Here is an 18605-nt window from a genome sequence, read left to right as displayed (position 1 = left end):
AAAACAGAAACTGTTATCCTCTTGAGTTACCCTGAAAACACAATGACTGTCAGAGCCTTCTAAAGATGACACATAAGAAAGTGGCATACTTGACCTTGGACATTTTACTTTACAAAACAACTTTTTTGAAGGTCCATTTAATAGCTCCTGTCTACATCTCTCAAATTAACAAAGTAGTCCTTCAGCAAATGTGCAGAGGTTTGGCTGCTGGAACGGTGTGCTGCTTGTCCTCTTGTGCAGGAGAACTGAATTCAGTCCAGCCACTTAGGGGACTTTAACTGGAATGTTTCTGCTGATCCCTTTTGAATTACCAATCTTAGTTACTTCACAGGAGTCTAGAGGGCAGCTCACCACCATCGTCCGATTCACTGTGATCTTCTGCCGAGTCTTTTTCCATACCTAGGTCATGTGATGACAACTGAGCAAGCTAATAAGGTTGAGAACTCCAGAAAACCTTTTACACTGCTTGAATGTATGGTCAAATGATACATGTTGTCAGTAGATGTGTACCATATATGGTTTTTGATATTTAGTCCACCCCATACTTTAAACATTGATCTTTATTTGCTTTCGGACTGCAACTAATAATACATATTTGACCACATCCATTGTTCCCGGCATCATTTCACCTGCCACTGAAATACTGACATATGCACAGCTTTACAAATGATTAGTTCTTTTCTATTCTTACCATGAATCCAAGCCACTTGCGGACCACACCTTGATGTACCACTTGTCAAAAGACATGTTGGTGTGATGTTTGTATAGTGAATCCTTTTTGTGACCACCAAAACACAAAAGCCATTGATCTTCAGTGCAAAGATGCTCTCAGATCAAAGTCTGGTCATTACAGGCACCAGTGGGATGAACACACTGAAACTGAATGAGCACACGGATTCGGACAATTTCAACATTATCAGTAAACTGTCAGTATTTATTTAACTGCTTACTTAAAGTTGTGCTGTACAAGAGTTGTAACAAAATGGTGACAGATGTAGACCAAAGACTGTAGACAGCAATAGAAATAACAAGAATTATTTATCTTAGAAAATGTATCTTAGATTATACTGTACCTTAGACAGGTTTGGTGTTAGTTGTTTGTGGCTGAGAAATGCATGACTGTGCACATCACAGTTCATGATATGTAAACTTACATTTGATCCTTTTGGAAGCTCAATAAAAGCTAAAATACTGAAAGAGCACAATACGCATTGTATTGGTCGGATCAGTTATTAAATTGTGAGCGGTTTAAGAGTGCAAGAGCAGAATTGCTTGGGCAGAGCACATGTGGAATGGACGATTAAGTAGTGGCCAATTATTCTGCATGTTGATATGACACTTTTCATTCAGTTATTAAAAACGTTTGATAAATACAAAAAAAAATCTTTCTGAATGTTTTCGGTACTGTTTCTACTAAACAGGAACTTTGGTTTTATCAGCTGCAGCCAATAAATATTAATTCCAGAGCGAAAAACGATGAAACTCTTGGCTTCAGGACAAAACCAGTTATCCATGAGTGAACAGTTGCACTGGTAACGAAGGGTCTTTACGAGTAAAGTCAATATCTTTTTTAATAATGAAAACATACAAATGCATGTCTGCACATTTAAACTTGCCATCCTAAGGTTGTCTTGTATGTGTCACCATAAAGTTCCAATAAAGGCGTGAGCTTACCCCAACCAAAGCTAGTGACCACAGAGCTAGTGCTAAAGCTAGCTGACTGGATAATACTCAGAACCTGTTTCAGTTTGTTTGGATTGTTTTGCCAGTAATAAACTTCAATACAACCTTATCTTCCATGTCATCAAAACAGATCTTAGTAGACATTGTAAACACTATTAGCCATGACAGAGGTCAGTCCTTGAAATTCTTCTTTGTATATAATACTCTGTGTTTCGCTGCCACATTCTGAAAAATGACAGCAAATATAACTTTTCACCACGGTTTGTTTCCTTGTTCTCAATAATGAAACAGTGATGAAGAATTTGATACGCACTTGCACAGAGGAAAATATATTCTTGCAGATGATGAAGACTTAAAAGGCATTTACGATGTTAACGGTCACTGGTGTCTAAAAGAGTGCTGTTAAATGTGTAAGATGTAGATTGTTTCACTACGGGGTCTCAAATGTTAGAAAATCATTTAAAATGTGAAAACTAAAAGTACAAAACCAACAATGAATGCATTAGCTTATTCAGGCTCAAATGTGAAGTTCCATAGAATAAAACCCTTTGAAAAATGTCACTTTGATAAATAAATCACATAAGACACAAATTGATTAAAATAAATATATAATAAATAAATAAATAAATAAATTTATGTACAATGAAGAGATGCAGATCAACCTCTAAAATGAACCTCCTCAAAATTGAAAATGCAGACCAACTAAAAACATGCATGGTCTGCTGTGTCCGTACATAACAGTCCGTTTTAGTGCGGTCAGTAATCAGTAAGAGGCAACCAGCCACTTTCTCTGCGCTGCTGCGGATGCATTTGGCACAACCTGATACGAGCAGACACAGATCCAATCTTTCAGGTGGCAGTCAGCACATCTGAGGACAAATAAGAAGCAAAAAGTACCACAGTGGCTGACTGCTGAGCTTATTCATTTCCTCTGCTGTAGATATCAGCTGATGGGAAAAGACAACTACTTAATTTTCCTTTGTAACATCATAACCTTTTTCTCCATCTTAAATAAATTATTTGGTTGTTTTTCTTTTTTTAATCGGATAAAGATGCTGAATTGTAGCTTAGCTTAGTTTACCGATGTGTATGAGAACTTGAAATAGTATGTTAAGCTAATGTTTATTACAATTTAGATTTGAGTAATAATTTTACATTTCAAGTTACAATAACCAGATAGTTTGATTACAGCCTATCTGATCACGTGACTGCACATGCCCTGTCAAATTCTGCAGCCATGTGGCAGATCTTAGCCTTTAACCATTACATTTCTCTGACTCTGGGTTTGTTGGAAAAACCTTAGAATTCTCACGAACTAGATTATTTTAAAACCGCTACATTGTAAGGACCCTTGGCTCCAGTTCATTTTTAAAAGATTGATTAATACAGAAATCCCCTAGCCTCTCCAATTCACCTTAGAGGGTAACATGACCCGAGCCAGAGGGGTCACAAAATGCATTAGCAGCTTCAGATCTGTTTCTATCTGCATTTAAAAGATGGACATAAATAATGAGTTTGAGCAAGAGGTTAGAAAGTTATGAAGTTATCACTGTGGGTTTAAGTCACACATTTGCCTTGTTTACCATTTATGATTAATTTCTATCCATTGTTTGAGAGAAAGCATTTTAAATTCAGCCGAAACTCCAAGTCGGAAAGCACTTAGACTGACTGCTTCACGTTGCCTCAGTAACACGTTTACCCTTTAAAAGCACAACATTCATAATGTATGACAGCTTCTCCTGCAGATTTGTAAATTAAAATATATGTATACAAAAAATTAAGACGGGAGGATCAAAAGAGAAAACAAAAAAGCGTGCAATTTCAACACAAAAAACAATGAAAACAGTTGGGTTTCAGTTTCTCCTTTTTTGATTTCTGATAAGACATGAAATAAAAATGGAAATAGTTGGTGGTATCCCAAAAAGCTGCGAGTCCATGATACACACCACACACAGAGAAAAATGTTCCGTTCCTGTCATTCACTTCCTGAACTGCATCTTTTGTTCATCCTTGTCTCTCCAGTCTCCATGTGCTGTCTCTCTACACAAATAAAATTCTACCTGTGATAGATACCCTCTGAGAAAAAGAAAACCAGCAGTTTATTACACAGACTGATTGATAGAAATATCAGTACTCATGGTCTTGAAGACTTACATTTGTTCACTTACCATGTACAATATGTGTATGAGCGCATGTGTGAGTTCCACCATTTCAGCTCAAACACAAAGGTCTATTTCCCTTTTTCCAAACTTCTTCACGCTGCATATTTATCTGTGAATGTTATTCCCTTCAGTATCCATTCAGCTGAAAAAAATCAGTCTGTAGAGAAGCTCTTGTCTGCAAACAAAAACCTGTTATTGATCCTGAAAAAGAAACTTGTCAGACAAGACGTCACACCAAGCTCTTCACGCCAGTGCCTTTTTCAAATGAAGCTCAAACGCCATCCCATCATCCACTGGGTCTGGCATGTACCATCCTCTGCCTTCCTGCCTCTGTCCGCCTGTGGGTCAGTCTTCTCAATGGGTGTGGAGGAAGACGTGGGGTAGGGGGACCGGTAATGAGGAACAGTGTGGTACTATAGGATCAGTTCAGTCTCCTGATTAGCATTTGGGGAAAAAAGTGAAAGAGTAAACAGGAGGAGGGTTGAAGCATGGCGGCTGGTCAGCCGGTTGGCCAGTTGTCAGTGGTCTTACTCAATGACCATGCAGTGGGGCAGGTGCTGCGAGTAGTATTTGAAGAGCTCTGCAGTGGCTCCGGGACAGTTGGTCAGCTCCAGCTCCTCCAGTTCTTGCAGTTGGATGAGGCCCGACAGACCAGTGGTGGTCAGCAGGGGGCAGCCTGAGAGAGACACAGCAGCAGGAATAACAGCTGTGGACTGGGTAACATTCACAAAGGGGACTAATCCATGGATATCAGTATTGTCAATATTAATTCTCAATATCAGTCTTGGTTTTGTACAATGCTAATGTAATGTCCAACATGTTGTCATCAAATGTATGGTTCTCTTATACCAACAGTCTAGAACCCACAGCAATTTTGTCTAATAATAATACATTTTTATAGCGCCTTTCAAGGGACCCAAGAACACTTTTCATATTTAAGGGAGAAGGATATACTTAAGGTGATAGGGACAAAGACAAGGGCAGGTTGAATCAAATCAGGTCATATGCATTTTTTAAAAAGAGTTTTGAGTAGTTGTTTGAATGTCCAGAGGGACATTTACGAAAACATAAGGAGCTGTAATTACAAAATTCTTGGCATTTGTCTTGACAAATGTTTTAAAAAATGAATTAACTTTCAAAATAGTTGCAGATTGTATTTATTTTGTTTCAGCTCAGTATAAAATATTTGCAGTCTTGGTCACTCACACTACTGAGTGAACTTTTCAGTTTAGATTCTCTACCATACATATTCTCACTTCTTTACTACTGTCCATTACTTGCCTGTTTACCGTTACTAATGAACGCAAGAACAAGAGAGATTCTTATTATTTAAATATGAATGGCATTAAATTCAATACTTCAATGTGGATGGAATACAAACGGGTTATGTCTCATTCTATTTGGAAGATGGAGCAAGAAATCAAACCTGCAAGGGACAGAAGACGAAGACTCCTCATTCCAAACAAATGCTGCAGTCCAAAATCTTGCACCTGCAATCACACAGACACACCAATGTGGACTCTTTTCTTGGAATTCTCATCTGCATTTATCCATTGCTGGTTGTAGAAAGAAACACAACACATCCAAAACTTCTCCCTTAAGGTTTGCAAATGTGACATTAATGTCGTGAGATAATTATTCTGTGCTTAAACTGTATGATAGATGGATAGATAGATAGATAGATAGATAAATAGATAGAAAAGACAGTGAACTTGTGTTTTGTGTTACCTGACAGCACCAGCGCAAATAGAGACTCCTTAATGACGACATGGTGGACAAGTACCCTAAACCAGTGTCTGTAATCCGCACGCACCTACAATCATAAAACACAACAATTAACAAAACCACACTGGCGCGATTAGAATCTCTGCTGTAAAGAAAGCATTCACACATCAGTAGACTGAGGCGGACATGAGGCAGATAATCTGTTAGAGAGGCTGGAACAACATGTAGGGATCAGAGGAACTGCACTAGACTGGTTTAAATCATATTTATCAGATAGATTTCAATTTGTTAACGTCAACAATGACCCCTCCATGCACATGCAAGTTAATCATGGAGTTCCACAAGGTTCTGTCCTTGGACCTATACTCTTCACCTTATACATGCTCCCCTTAGGCAACATCATGAGAAAGCACCACATACACTACCATTGTTACGCAGACCCAGCTGTACATTTCTATGAAGCCTGATGAATCTAATCACTTAGTTCACCTCCAGCTCCACTGTGAGGAACCATGGAGTTATGTTCGACCAGGACATGTCATTTGACCAACATATAAAACAAGTCTCTAGGACAGCTTTCTTCCACCTGCGCAATATTAACAAAATTAGAAACATCCTGTCTCAGAAGGATGCTGAGAAACTAGTCCACGCATTTGTTGCCTGTAGACTAGATTACTGTAACTCTTTATTATCAGGATGCCCCAGGAAGTCTGTAAAAAGTCTCCAGTTGGTCCAAAATGCTGCAGCACGAGTGCTGACAGGAACTAGAAGGAGAGATCATATCACTCCTGTCTTAGCTTCTCTACATTGGCTCCCTGTAAAATTCAGAATATAATTCAAGATCCTGCTCCTCACATATAAAGCCCTCAACAATCAAGCCCCATCATGTATTAAAGAGCTCATAACACCATATTATCCAAGTAGATCAAAACACAGGCTCTCTAGTGGTTCCAAGAGTCTGTGAGAGTAGAGCAGGAGGTAGAGCATTCAGCTACCAGGCTCCTCTCCTGTGGAACCAGCTCCCACTCTGGGTTCAGGAGGCAGACACCATCTCAGCATTTAAAGTTAAACTTAGAACATTCCTTTATGATAAAGCCTATAGTTAGTTCTGGATCAGGTGAGTCCTGAACCATCCCTTGGTTATGCTGCTGTCTCTCTACCCCCCCACACTATTTTATTTATTTTAATACATGTCAATAACTATAATATAATAACTAAGTCACTTTTTTCTCCCATAGTCCCTCTCTCTCTCTTTCTCTCTCTCATTGCAGATATCTCTGACTTCAGAACTGCAGGACAACAACTATTATTATTATTATTATTATTAACAACAATACTTCAGTAATTCATTATTATATGAATTGTTACTGTTATCAATAATAATCAATAAATTCTTTACACTATTATTGTTTACATTTTAACCTGATGGTGTTCCCGGTCTCTCTCTGCTCTCTCTCTCCTCCCCCTCTCCACTATCTCTCTCTCTTCTCTCTCCTCTTTTCCTCCCATCTCTCCTCTCCTCCCCTTTTTTCTCTGCTCATCCCAACCTGTTGAGGCAGATGACCGCCCACATTGAGTCTGGTTCTAGAGGTTTCTCTCTGTTAATGAGGGAGTTTTTCCTCCACAGTCTCCAAAGTGCTGCTCAATGTGGGAACTGTTGGGTTTCTCTATATTAATAAGATTTTTAGGTCCTGACCTTCTATGTAAAGTGCCTTGAGATAATGTATATTATGATCTGGCGCTATACAAATAAAATTTAATAGAATTGAATTGAATAATACACCAATCAATGCCAAGAAGTTGTCTGACCAAGTGTCGCAGATCTCATGTTACTGTGACCTTGCAGTTGGTCTAACCTGTTTCTTGCAGTTAGCGTTGAGTTGTTGCATTTGCAAAGTTGCTGAAAAGATTGTATTGAAATGACCAGGGCCTGCTCCTGCTCTGTGGTTCAGAGGGCCTTTGGAGACAGTTTTGGAGCTTAGCGGAACAGGGACTGGAAGTTCTACTCAGATTCTCACATCGTCTGTCTCGCTCTCCTCCCCTTTAAAAAACCTCCCGACGGCAGCTTTAGGCGTTATTCATCAGTCTCTTTGTCTTTAATTAGGATTGCATCTAACATTAAACCAGGGAATATAAGCAGATCTGATTGAAACATCCAAACACCCCAACCACAGACCAAAGAGCTCAGTGGAAAACAAAGATATCAGATGTGGACTAAAACACAAGTGATAAAGATCAAGTGATGTTTTGTAAAGATCAGTAGATTGTTATATATAGTAGATAGTTTCTTTGTTTAATGACAGGAAGGAGGGATTAAAATACATACTATACTATAGTAAATCACAGTCTTTTATAGCCTTAACATTACTTCAGTTAGGTCATACACATTTCACCTCAGTAAATATAATCTTTGCTGTTGCTGTAATTGCATTTTGATTGTCATCATGTCATTTCATTTACTATGGTTGTAATGATGGTGTAATTTGCAACACCCTCTATCACATGAATGTACTCTGAGATGAAAGAAAGAGCATACACAAGCTTCCTAATGCAGCTTATAATTGTCAATCAACCATGGATGTTTAGAAGAGTGTAGTAAACAATGGTTTATTTGTGGTAAATGGTTTGTATTTATATAGAGCGTTTCTAGTCTTGATAACCACTCAAAGAGCCTTACAGTACAGTTTGTCATTCACACACACATTCATACAGTGCAACTTTTAAGCAGCACTTTTTTTGGTCTATGAGGGGCAATTCGGGGTACAACATCTTGCCCAGGGACACTTTGGCATGCAGATGGGGAAGACTGGGGATTGAACTGCCGATCTTCTGGTTGGAGGATGACCGCACTACCCTTCAGCCACAGCCGCCCATGGTGCAGGTACAATCTGTTACTTTTAATCACCTCTGCATTTTACTCTCTCCTGCTAATAATAAGGATGAAGGCAGGACACACTGACCTGTCCAGCACCAGTTCTTCCAGTTTATGCAGGTCACAGGCAATGTACTCCAGGGCCATGTCAGTGATCCGAGGGCACCAGGATAGATCCAGGCTGCGGAGCTTACGCAAGTTCTCAGCAACCAGCTCCACACCATCATCAGTGATCTTGGAGCAGCCAGAGAGGCTGAGGGCAGTCAGGTTGGGAAGGCTGTGCACCATGTTGACCACACCGTGATTGGTGATCTCCCAACAGGAGTGTAGCCGCAGAGTGTGGGTGGTGTAGCCCTGAAAGAGGAGGGTTATTAAAGTCATTTGATTGAAGGAATAGTTTACCTAAAAATTAAAATTCACTCATTATCTACTCACCACTATGCAGATGGAGGGGTGGGTGAAGTGTTTGACTCCACAAAACACTTCTGGAGTCTCAAAAGTAAACTTTGTAGCAGCCGGAACCAATATAGTTGACGTAAATAGTGACTGAGACTTCAGACATTAAACAACAGAAAAAAATTACCAAAATTCCTTTACCTTTTTCAAAACATCCCCATCCTGATCAAAAAAACATTCTTTAACTCACTGGAAAAGAGCATTTCAACATTTATTTGGAACAGCAAACCACAGAAGAAGTGCCCTTCAAAGGCCTAAAAAGCTTGCTGGCCTGGACCTACCCAACTGTATTTATTATAATTGGGCATGTAATAAAAAGGCAATGTTGCACTGGATTGAGGGGGAACGGTCTGGTAGATGTGAGACCTGGGTACAAATAGAGTATGCTTGTAGCCCACTTAATCTAGGCTTTGTACAATGTGCCCCATCACCCCCTCCTCAAAGTCAGTTTTGTTCTAACCCAGTGGTCTATCATTCAATTAGAATTTGGTCGCAATTAAGAAGGCATTTCGGTGCACTCTCCTATCAAAAACAATTATAACTTCCCACATTCTCTCTCTAAATCCTCTTTTGAAGCTTGGTCCTCAAAGGGCATTAAATCAATTTCTAATTCATATGTGGATGGCAAGTTTGGGTCCTTTGCACCACTCTCAATTATTCACTTTTACCAAAATCAAAATTTTTTAGATATCACCAATTCCATCCAACAACACAGTGGATTGTATCCTCTCATTATTCCCACATTGCGTGAAGGCAATATCATCCCTCACTCCCTACAAGATGTCAGAAGCCTTTGGGAGAACAACCTTGGAGAGGTAATGCCAGATGATCAATGGAAAGCAGTGCTTGACTTCATACACACCTTCTTCCCCTTGTGCTAGGCACAGCTTGATACCACTTAAATTTGTTCTGAGAGCACATTTGACCTAGACCCTTTATATGCTTGTTGCAAAGGTCAGCCAGCGGATCACATACTGTACATATGTTTTGGTCCTGTCCCAAACTTGACACATTTTGGGCTCACATTTTCAGCGCTAATACTAAAATCTTCCAAAAAAACATCACCACCAGTCCCATATGTGCCCTTTTCGGGTTATCCCCTGAAACTTGCTCCCTCAAATACAAGGCTTTTGCAGTTGTAGCATCTATCTCCTTAAATTCCAGATGCATTTCTAATACTTGAGAAGATCAGATATACATTTAAAGGCTCTTTGGAAGATTTGGACCCCATTTTTAGAGTATGTTGAGAGCTTGCAAGTACCTTTAAATAAAGATAACTATAATACGAATGCTAGAATGAGGCAGCGGAGACCCCCCCCATTCATATTAGACTCGAAATGTCGTCATTTACACCATGTTTTAAGTTTAAAAGTCCACCAGAAGTGGCTAAGCTTAGCTACATGATGGTGTTTCAGAGGGGCCATTAATGCACCTCGTAGGAAGATATCAGCGGACATTTAGGCTAAAAACATGGTGTAAATGACCTCGTCTTGTGTCGATTATGAATGTTGGGGCTTACTTGGATGACGCCACACAAGTAGTATGGAGGCATGTTATGTTTATTCTGTTGTTTAATTACGTCTGAAGTCTTTGTCACCAGTTGTACCACTTCAATTGTAACGGATTCGGCTGCTACAAAGTTCACTTATGAGACTCCAGAAGTGTTTTGTGGACTCAACCACTTCACCCACCCCTCCATCAGCATAGTGGTGAGTAGATAATGAGTGAATTTTCTTTTTTTGTAAACTCTCCCTTTAAAGGTACAGTGTGTAGAATTTTGTGATATCTAGTGGTGAAGTTGCATGTTGCAGCTGAACACCCCTCACCTCACCCTCTCCTTCCAAACATTAAAAAGAACCTGTGGTAGCTTCAGTTGTCATAAAAACTCAGAAGGTGTTTAGTTTGTTCAGTCTGGACTAATGTAAAAAACATGGCGGCCTCCGTAGAGAGGACCCCCTCCATGTAAATATAAAGTATTTAAATATAAAGGGCTTTTTCTGGGTTAAATAAAACTATAATTCATACAATTTAGATGAAATGAACTAGTGAAAACATCATGAGGATTATTCTACATTAAATTTCTGCCAATAGATCCTTTTCACCTAAATCTTACACACTGGACCTTTAATTGAATGTTTTACTACAAGCTGCCTTTTTGTTTCTTCATTACTATACTTAACAATTATATCTGCTTTATTCATTAATATGAAGAGAAGAGAACATTAAGATCTAGCTAAAACAACATACACAATTTATCAACCAAAAAACAACAGAAAAACACCAAACTGGTGTCTCTTGTTTTGGCATTCTACCTGTTTGGCTGTGAAGTAGGCCATGGCTGTGTCAGTGACATGGTAAGCCTGCAGACTCAACTCTGATAAGTTAGGTAGGAGTTGTGAGATAGCAGCAATGGCGTCATCCGCCACATTGATGCAGTCACTGACGCTGAGGGAAGTTAGACGGGCGTTCAGACTAGACCACAGGCCAGCCTCTGTGAAGTCATTGCAGCCTGACAGTTCAAGATGCATCAGTCCTTGCATTTGCTCCAACATGACCTGCAATAGAAAGACCATCAGTTTGGATCACTGATGATGCTGCTTTTCAAATGAATGGTATAATGAACATGTTGTGTTAAAATGCTGCATATATTTCCCAAACTGCCAACATGCTCTCTGTTAGATGGACTGAATGAATACAGACCCCTTTGTAATCCAGAGTCCTTCACACGTCAAGAGCTCACCCATAAACAACTATTTACCCACAATTTTCTATTAGGATTATTATGATTTTTTTTAAGACCAACATTGTTTTTATTTATTTATTTATTTCATTTTTATTTTTTGTGTGTTGTTTCTTTCTCATGATCATCATATTTTCAACTTTTGCATTTTTTATTCTCAGCTATGTACTCACCCTTGGCAGTGAACTGTAGTGTGGATAATAAACATTTGTTCCACCAACTCTGTTTCTTGATCTGAAAACTTTATCCTGACTAAACACTTTCACTTGCACTTGAGTCTGTATCACACAATTTTGTAATAGTGTTCTAAATATATAATCATATCATCACTATTCTGCTGTGTTTCTGTCCAATTCAGCATCAATCATCTCTAAATGATCAAACATACTCTATAATAAAGCTGTGCGGGGAGTCAGTCAGACAATAGTTATGATTATTTATCTGAGGAAGATATGGTTTCCCTGTGTCTGACATCAAAAAGGCACTGAGGAAGAAGCAATAGTATTCATTTTAATTATTATTTTAGCGTGGGCTGCAAAAGAACATGGAATTACCTAATTTTATAATCAATTCTTATACCTAGCTGAACTATTCTGAACTCAATTAAATCAGTTGTTGGTGACCTCAGTTATTACAGACTAAACCACAGACATACACCATGTGACTTTGAAATTGGTTTCAACCTTTCCTTAACCTCAACTACGACTACTCTGTTGCCTTGAGCTCGAATGGCTCTGAGTCCAGCTATGAATGCTTCTTATTTGAAATTCAGAATCATCTCAAAGAGCAGGTTCATTTCTCATCCAATAAACTCTTTCAACTGCATCATCAAGACTCACCTCCAAACCAGCATCTGTAATGGTGGACCTCTTGAGGCTGACTGAGCGGACACCCTTCTTGGACAGTGGGTAGTTGTCAATGAACTCACAAATGTCCAGGTCTGACACACCCACTAAGCAGAAAGACTGGAAACCACGTAGGGCGAAAGCCTGTAGACTAACAAACTCCTTCTCCCCATTGGGCAGTAGGGTGTAGAGCTCCTTGGCATGCAAGATGGGTGTCACACCCTCCCAGAACTTGGGCTGATATAGCACCTTTCGCCATGTCTTGCATACCTGTGCCAGCACACATTTTTCACCTGTGGTGAAATACCAGAGCAGTCGGTTGAGCAACTTCTCATCCAGGACAAGCTGACGCTCCAGCAGCATCGGTTTGGGTAGAGTGAGAGGGGGAAGCTGGCGAAGGGAAGGCTTCAAGCCTACCAGAGGCTTTCCAGGCTCCATGTCAGTGCCCAAAAGAGAGGCTGCCGAGTGGGGCATGCCAGGGCCGTCCAGGTGGTGGTGGTAGGGCAGGGAGGATGTTGGAGTAGGCAGGATGGAGGGTACAGATGAGGACTGGCACAGGCGGTTTTTGGCAGCAGGTGTCCCTTTGGTGATACTCGCACTACCCAGACCGTTGGGCTGGCTGGGGGGCAACTTCACCATTCCGTTGCGAGTCACACAGGCAGACTTCAGCTCGCTGGGGGTTGACATGTTCAACATTGGGAACCTTATGAAACAGAAAAGATCCACAGTGGGCCATTAAACACTGAAAACAAATAAATACTATATTTATGTTCATTATGATCATTCCTTATAGTTCTTCTAATTCCAGTACTTTATTACTGTACACATGGTTTCTGTAAATGGGAAATTGATCTGCAGTTTGTAAATATTGAACTACATCCTTGTGCATGTGCTTCTTAGTATCAATAATGTCATATTGCAGTGGATGCAATTGATGGAATTAGTTTAAATGTTGTCGACGTTGTTGATGTTAGCTATATAAAGCTACACATGTTAAATACCTATTGAGCTTGTCAGACTATTTATCTTGTGGTATTTCTCTTAGAATGTCATTTAAACCATCAAACAGCACCAGTTTATTTTGCTTCATGTGATGCTAGTAACGTGTGGGGTTTCTCTCACTCACTAATTCACTGCAGCTATTTTGATATGAGTCGGTCAAGGCTCTATCTAAATAGAGCACAACCTTAATTGATGTGACTAGTAACACCTGTGTTTACCTACCATTTCATGTCAAAATGGCTGCGGTGAAAAAGGTCTGTATTAAAGGTTTGTCAGTTGAGTTTACAGAAAACACTTTGCACAAATGGGATTCAAGCGTTTCCATCTTTAGCTCTTCACTGTTTGAAATTGTCTATTTTGGCTGAGAATTGATGAAAAGGTCCTGAATTTATGAGGATACTAGAAAACAGCAGGACATATTTGTAACTGGTACACTGACAACCATTTTGCAGTCAGCTAAGTCCAAATGTTACGGTGATCAGCATCCTGCTTCCCTGTTGTTGTTTGACTTAACAAAGCTGGACACTCCAAGTGAAAACACATTGTAGTTGGAAAAAATGCTATGGCCCATGGCCTCATCTAGCCTGTTGTCTGTGATCTCACTGAATCAGCATCAGGAGGACAGGCTCCAACCGCTCAGTTACGTAACATGCTGACTTTGGCACTTCACACACTACAGCATCGCTTTGTCCCACTCTACTGACAGCAACCCCTGCATCAGCATGCATGTATATGCTGTTATCAGAAACACTTTTCAGTATGACAGCTTTTACGTTCCAGCACTTGAATATATTTGCCCTCGATTCCTGAACAGATGGAGACGGGCTCTGCCGATGCAGCATCAACAGGGTTCATCATTACATAAGACAACAAAGTTGTCAACTAGACCAGCTACAGAAAGCCCTCCCTAACATTTCAAAGAAAGGATTGTTTCCGTTGTACTTTTACTGCATTTAACTGTAAATATAATGCATTCTGCTGAACTAATACTGTATTCAGCTGAACTATTACTGCCTTCAACTCTAAATATACTATATTCTGCTGTGCTTATACTGTATTCTGCTGTAATTATATTGTTTTCAGGTATATTTATACTGCATTCAACTGTGAATACACTGTATACTCCTATAATTATATTCCGCATATTGTGGTCTGTTTTGTAACTATACCATGTTGTACTGTAATTAACTGTATTCAGCTGTGCTTATACTCCATTCAACTGTAAATATATTGTATTCTGCTACACTAATATGGTATTGAACTGTATTTATATTGTCTTCAACTGTAAATATGCTCTATTCTGCTGTTCTAATACTGTATTCTGCTGAAATTAGACTGTGTCCTGCTGTTTAAAACTGTTTTCTACTGTAGTTGTACTGTACTCTGCTGTAGCAATGTACTCTATATTTATGCTGTATGTTTAATGTAAATGTATAATATTCTGCTTTAATCCCATCATATTCTGCTTTACTTATAACATACTTAACTGCAAATAAGCTGTACTATGCTGTATCTACACAGTGTTCGCTGTAATTCAACTTTTTTACCTGGGCTATTTCTATTTCTATATTGATGATTATCACTTTACTATTTCTTTATTATTTTTTTGAATTGCAAATACTTGCAAAACATTAAAACATTTCACAAATCTAATGGAGATTAATTCTGTGTGAGACCTCCTCACTGTGCTTACTGTTTTATTGCCATGTCCTATTTATTTCTGTACTAAATTCTGCCCCCACCACACCACACAAAATGTTTTTTAATAAAACATTTTATTAAACATACATACATCACAACATATGTTTCCACTGATCCAACTTTTCATTAATTTCCGAACAGGAAGAAAGGCAACAGGCAACTTTGACTGACTCTGAAAAGTTGGCTAGGGAGCATTATCAGCAACTTATACATCCCCTTTAAATCTGATGTTCACATTCATACATGTATCATACTGTGTATTACTATACTGTCAGTAATGAAGCCATTTAGAGCTGACAGTCCCATCTCCCCTGCTGAATCACATCAGCAAGCTATACTCTCACTGGGCCAAACTGTGTTGCAGAGTACTACTATGTGTGTGGTTATTGCAGTGAGCCCGAGGCTACATGTGACCACAAAAACCTGTTCCCTCTAACACAGTCTTACTACAAATAGCACTATAAGGTTCCACTGCTATGAAACAGAGCAGCATGACTCTCTCAGTTCCAGTTTTGCCCTTTATTCAATCTCAATTCCATGATTTACACAAATGCTGCTAACACTTATCAGCTGTATCAACAACATTTAAGTACTCAACGCACATTGTCCCCCAAAGTGCAACTAACTCAATGGCCATCGGCTTATTTAATACAGTGGGTGATCTGGGTATAGAATATATGATCAGTTTTCCAACTGTAGTACTCGTTTCTTATATAAACCCTGTTGAGGTTCAGCATTTTGCTCAGGGTACATCTAGATGTGGAGCCAGAGATCAAACTATCAGCTCCCTAAATTTATAACCAACACACTCAACCAAATGAGACAGAGTAGCTTTTTTAAATCCCAAAACACAGCTTTCAAACTGCAGTTTAATGAAAATGGCAGCTCAGTGTCTTAGTATGTACAGGATAAATAAAGCTTTTCAATATTGCGACTATGGCCGTTAATTTAAGTTAAAATAAGAGGTTTTTTATTAGTCCCAAAATGGGGAAATCTGCAATTTAAGGAGGACTTTCTGTTACCTCAAACCTGGTCTGTGATCTATCTGTTTAAATATCAATACAGGTATCATTAGAAGTAGTTGTCACATGAAAACAGCATTTTAGCCTGGTAACTCTTCTGTAATTCATAGAACAGAAATATAAATTAAACAACAATCTCATGACAAAGAAGTCCCATCAATTCTACTGAACAACTGACAATAGAAATTCTCAGTTAGTCAATGAAGTGGAGTTCAGTCATTGAGGTGTGTATCTTCTAATTAATAATGAGATGGTGAGACAACAGTTTTATTCTGGCATTTGTCAGAGTTAGTGATTATTGTTAAGTCAGCCTTAATAACAGGTCACATTTTAAAGGAGTGTTTTTAAAATGTACATATAAAATGTGCTCTTGGTTGGCTTACATTCTCAAACTGACTATGTCTGTAAGATGACCATTAACTGGTGAACACTGTTACAGAAAACCTGTTGTAAATACAATTATTTCATTAAAAGGAAAAAAATGGTAAAACGTTTTATTTTAATTTAAATGCATGATTACAATCCTGCCTTAAATGAAGACCAGTACGCACAGTGCTGACTCAACAGGGACCATCAGAAACATCCCTTACATAAATCCTCAAGTAACATTGAGTCAACACACACCACAAACCATCCAGCACTAAGATCACTATTGTGTCCCTGTATGTTTTAATATCAGCCAGTGGCCCTCTAATATGCATGACTTAAACCCAAAGAGTAAGAAATCAATATTAGGTAAATGTATCAAATATAATGCGGGATCTGATGCCATATATCTTTAAACATGTAAAATATGAATGTCCTGAGCTTTGGCAAATTGAGTCTCGCTTCAAGCTCCAGTAACTTCTTAATTGTGGTCCTTTCAAACATCAGCAGTAGCCAGCATGTCCCTGGTTTTCATGGAAGTATATTTTTCTCAATACTTCTAGCTCTTCTTGGAGTCATCATCACGTACATGTTGACTCAGATGTTGGCATTACAATGTATTACGGATGAATTTGACAACAACGAACCACAGTTTGTCTCTCTGGGGACCCTTGATGAATATGATTCCCCATCTATCTCTTTTCAGTCATCTACTGTTGTAATTATCTTTTAACTTTAAGCTCCTCCTTTGGAAGATGACATTTTGTTCTGAAATTTGAAAAAAATATATATATATTTGCATTTCTCTGTCATATTAGATTTGGACAGTTGAGGTATAATGATGTCACCTCTGTACCACCCTGCTTAAGTGTTTTGATCAGGAGGCTATGCAATGCTATGTTCTACAAATGTTCCAATTCCTACCACTTCAGCCACAATAAAAATGTATAAATGTATAAACCCATGTGAAAATCCAAACAAAGACTGCTGTTGTCGCACTTACACATCACTGGGTCTTTGCATTATTTCAAGTTTACCTACAGAGTTCATTTTGCCGGTTCAATCTCCCAAGAAGATGAATTTGAACTTTGCAAACTCTGTCCTGAAAAAGTCCTACACAGAGGCTGTCTTAGCCTGGAAGAGATGCATAATGGGAGAGGAGTGAAAAGAAAAAATGTTTTATGACCACTCGTGTCCTATATACTAGACCAGTTAAAGCACAACATTCCAGGCTAACTTCAATCTGTATAAGGATCAAACTGTCGTCCCCACTGTGTTTACCTGTGTCAGCAAAGCAGTGATACACCATGATAACCTGAAATGATATTAGCAAGGATTAAGCATTATGAGAGATGAACAGTCTCCACACAAATCAGCAACTGCTACACTCTCATCTGCTGTTTCCTTTGCAGCTGTTCCTGCTGGTTTTCCTGTCTGACTTACTGCTAACACTGGAGTGGGGGAATGGCCGTTGCAATTGTGCAGGTCTGCTGCATGGTGTCTATCTGCACAGGTGCGGCGGAGAACTTTATGTTATTGGAAAACAGTTGAGAACACTGAACACCTACAGCAACAAAAGGTACATTCCCTTATAGACTGTGGAGGTAACAGTTGTAACGTTACCAACAGCAATATCCCGATATAAACTGAAGCCAATGTTAACTTAGCCGTCTCAAGCTTAGCACACACTTTAGGCCTGCAACTTCAACTAAGTGCCAGAAAACCTCAGTAAATAAGATCCTGTGCCAATGTGTCTACTCAGCTCATGTAAAAAGTGAGGTTACAGGACCACCCCAATGCAGTAGTATGGCTCTGGTTATGGGGGGGTAGTATTAATCTGTGATTCCTCAGCATATAGCTAAGCAAACAGATACTGAAATGGAATGACATGCTGTATTCACTAACTTCACAATAAGTTACTTGAGGACCATGCTGGGGACCTATGGTAACTGGTTTGTATTTATATAGAGCTTTCCTAGAGTTGAAATCAAAGCGCTTTACAGTACAGTTTATTGCCATTCACACACACAT

General features: G+C 39.1%; 1 protein-coding gene across 3 annotated transcripts in view; it reads right to left on the bottom strand.

Moving 5' to 3' along the window:
* The window catches only part of fbxl16 (F-box and leucine-rich repeat protein 16), a 29228-nt gene that overhangs the window by 8972 nt on the left and 1651 nt on the right, over positions 1-18605 (bottom strand). Inside the window, exons 2-8 of one of the 3 annotated variants that reach the window (XR_002203397.2) lie at positions 12478-13186; positions 11211-11453; positions 8531-8796; positions 5574-5658; positions 5272-5335; positions 3852-4521; positions 910-3759 (exon numbers count right to left, since the gene is read on the bottom strand). Coding sequence is in view for 1 of the 3 variants with exons in the window: in XM_020102970.2 (XP_019958529.1) it covers positions 4373-4521; positions 5272-5335; positions 5574-5658; positions 8531-8796; positions 11211-11453; positions 12478-13179 (1509 nt within the window). In the remaining 2 variants the exon portion in view is untranslated. Of the gene's footprint in view, positions 1-909; positions 4522-5271; positions 5336-5573; positions 5659-8530; positions 8797-11210; positions 11454-12477; positions 13187-18605 lie in introns of those variants that run through there. The other 2 variants (XR_011241043.1, XM_020102970.2) reach the window with 2 other exon arrangements.

Source organism: Paralichthys olivaceus, chromosome 5 (assembly GCF_024713975.1).
Source record: "Paralichthys olivaceus isolate ysfri-2021 chromosome 5, ASM2471397v2, whole genome shotgun sequence".
Taxonomy (NCBI): Eukaryota; Metazoa; Chordata; class Actinopteri; order Pleuronectiformes; family Paralichthyidae; genus Paralichthys; species Paralichthys olivaceus.
The sequence above is the reverse complement of the archived record's forward strand: the minus strand, read 5'-3'. Positions and strand labels throughout refer to the sequence as shown.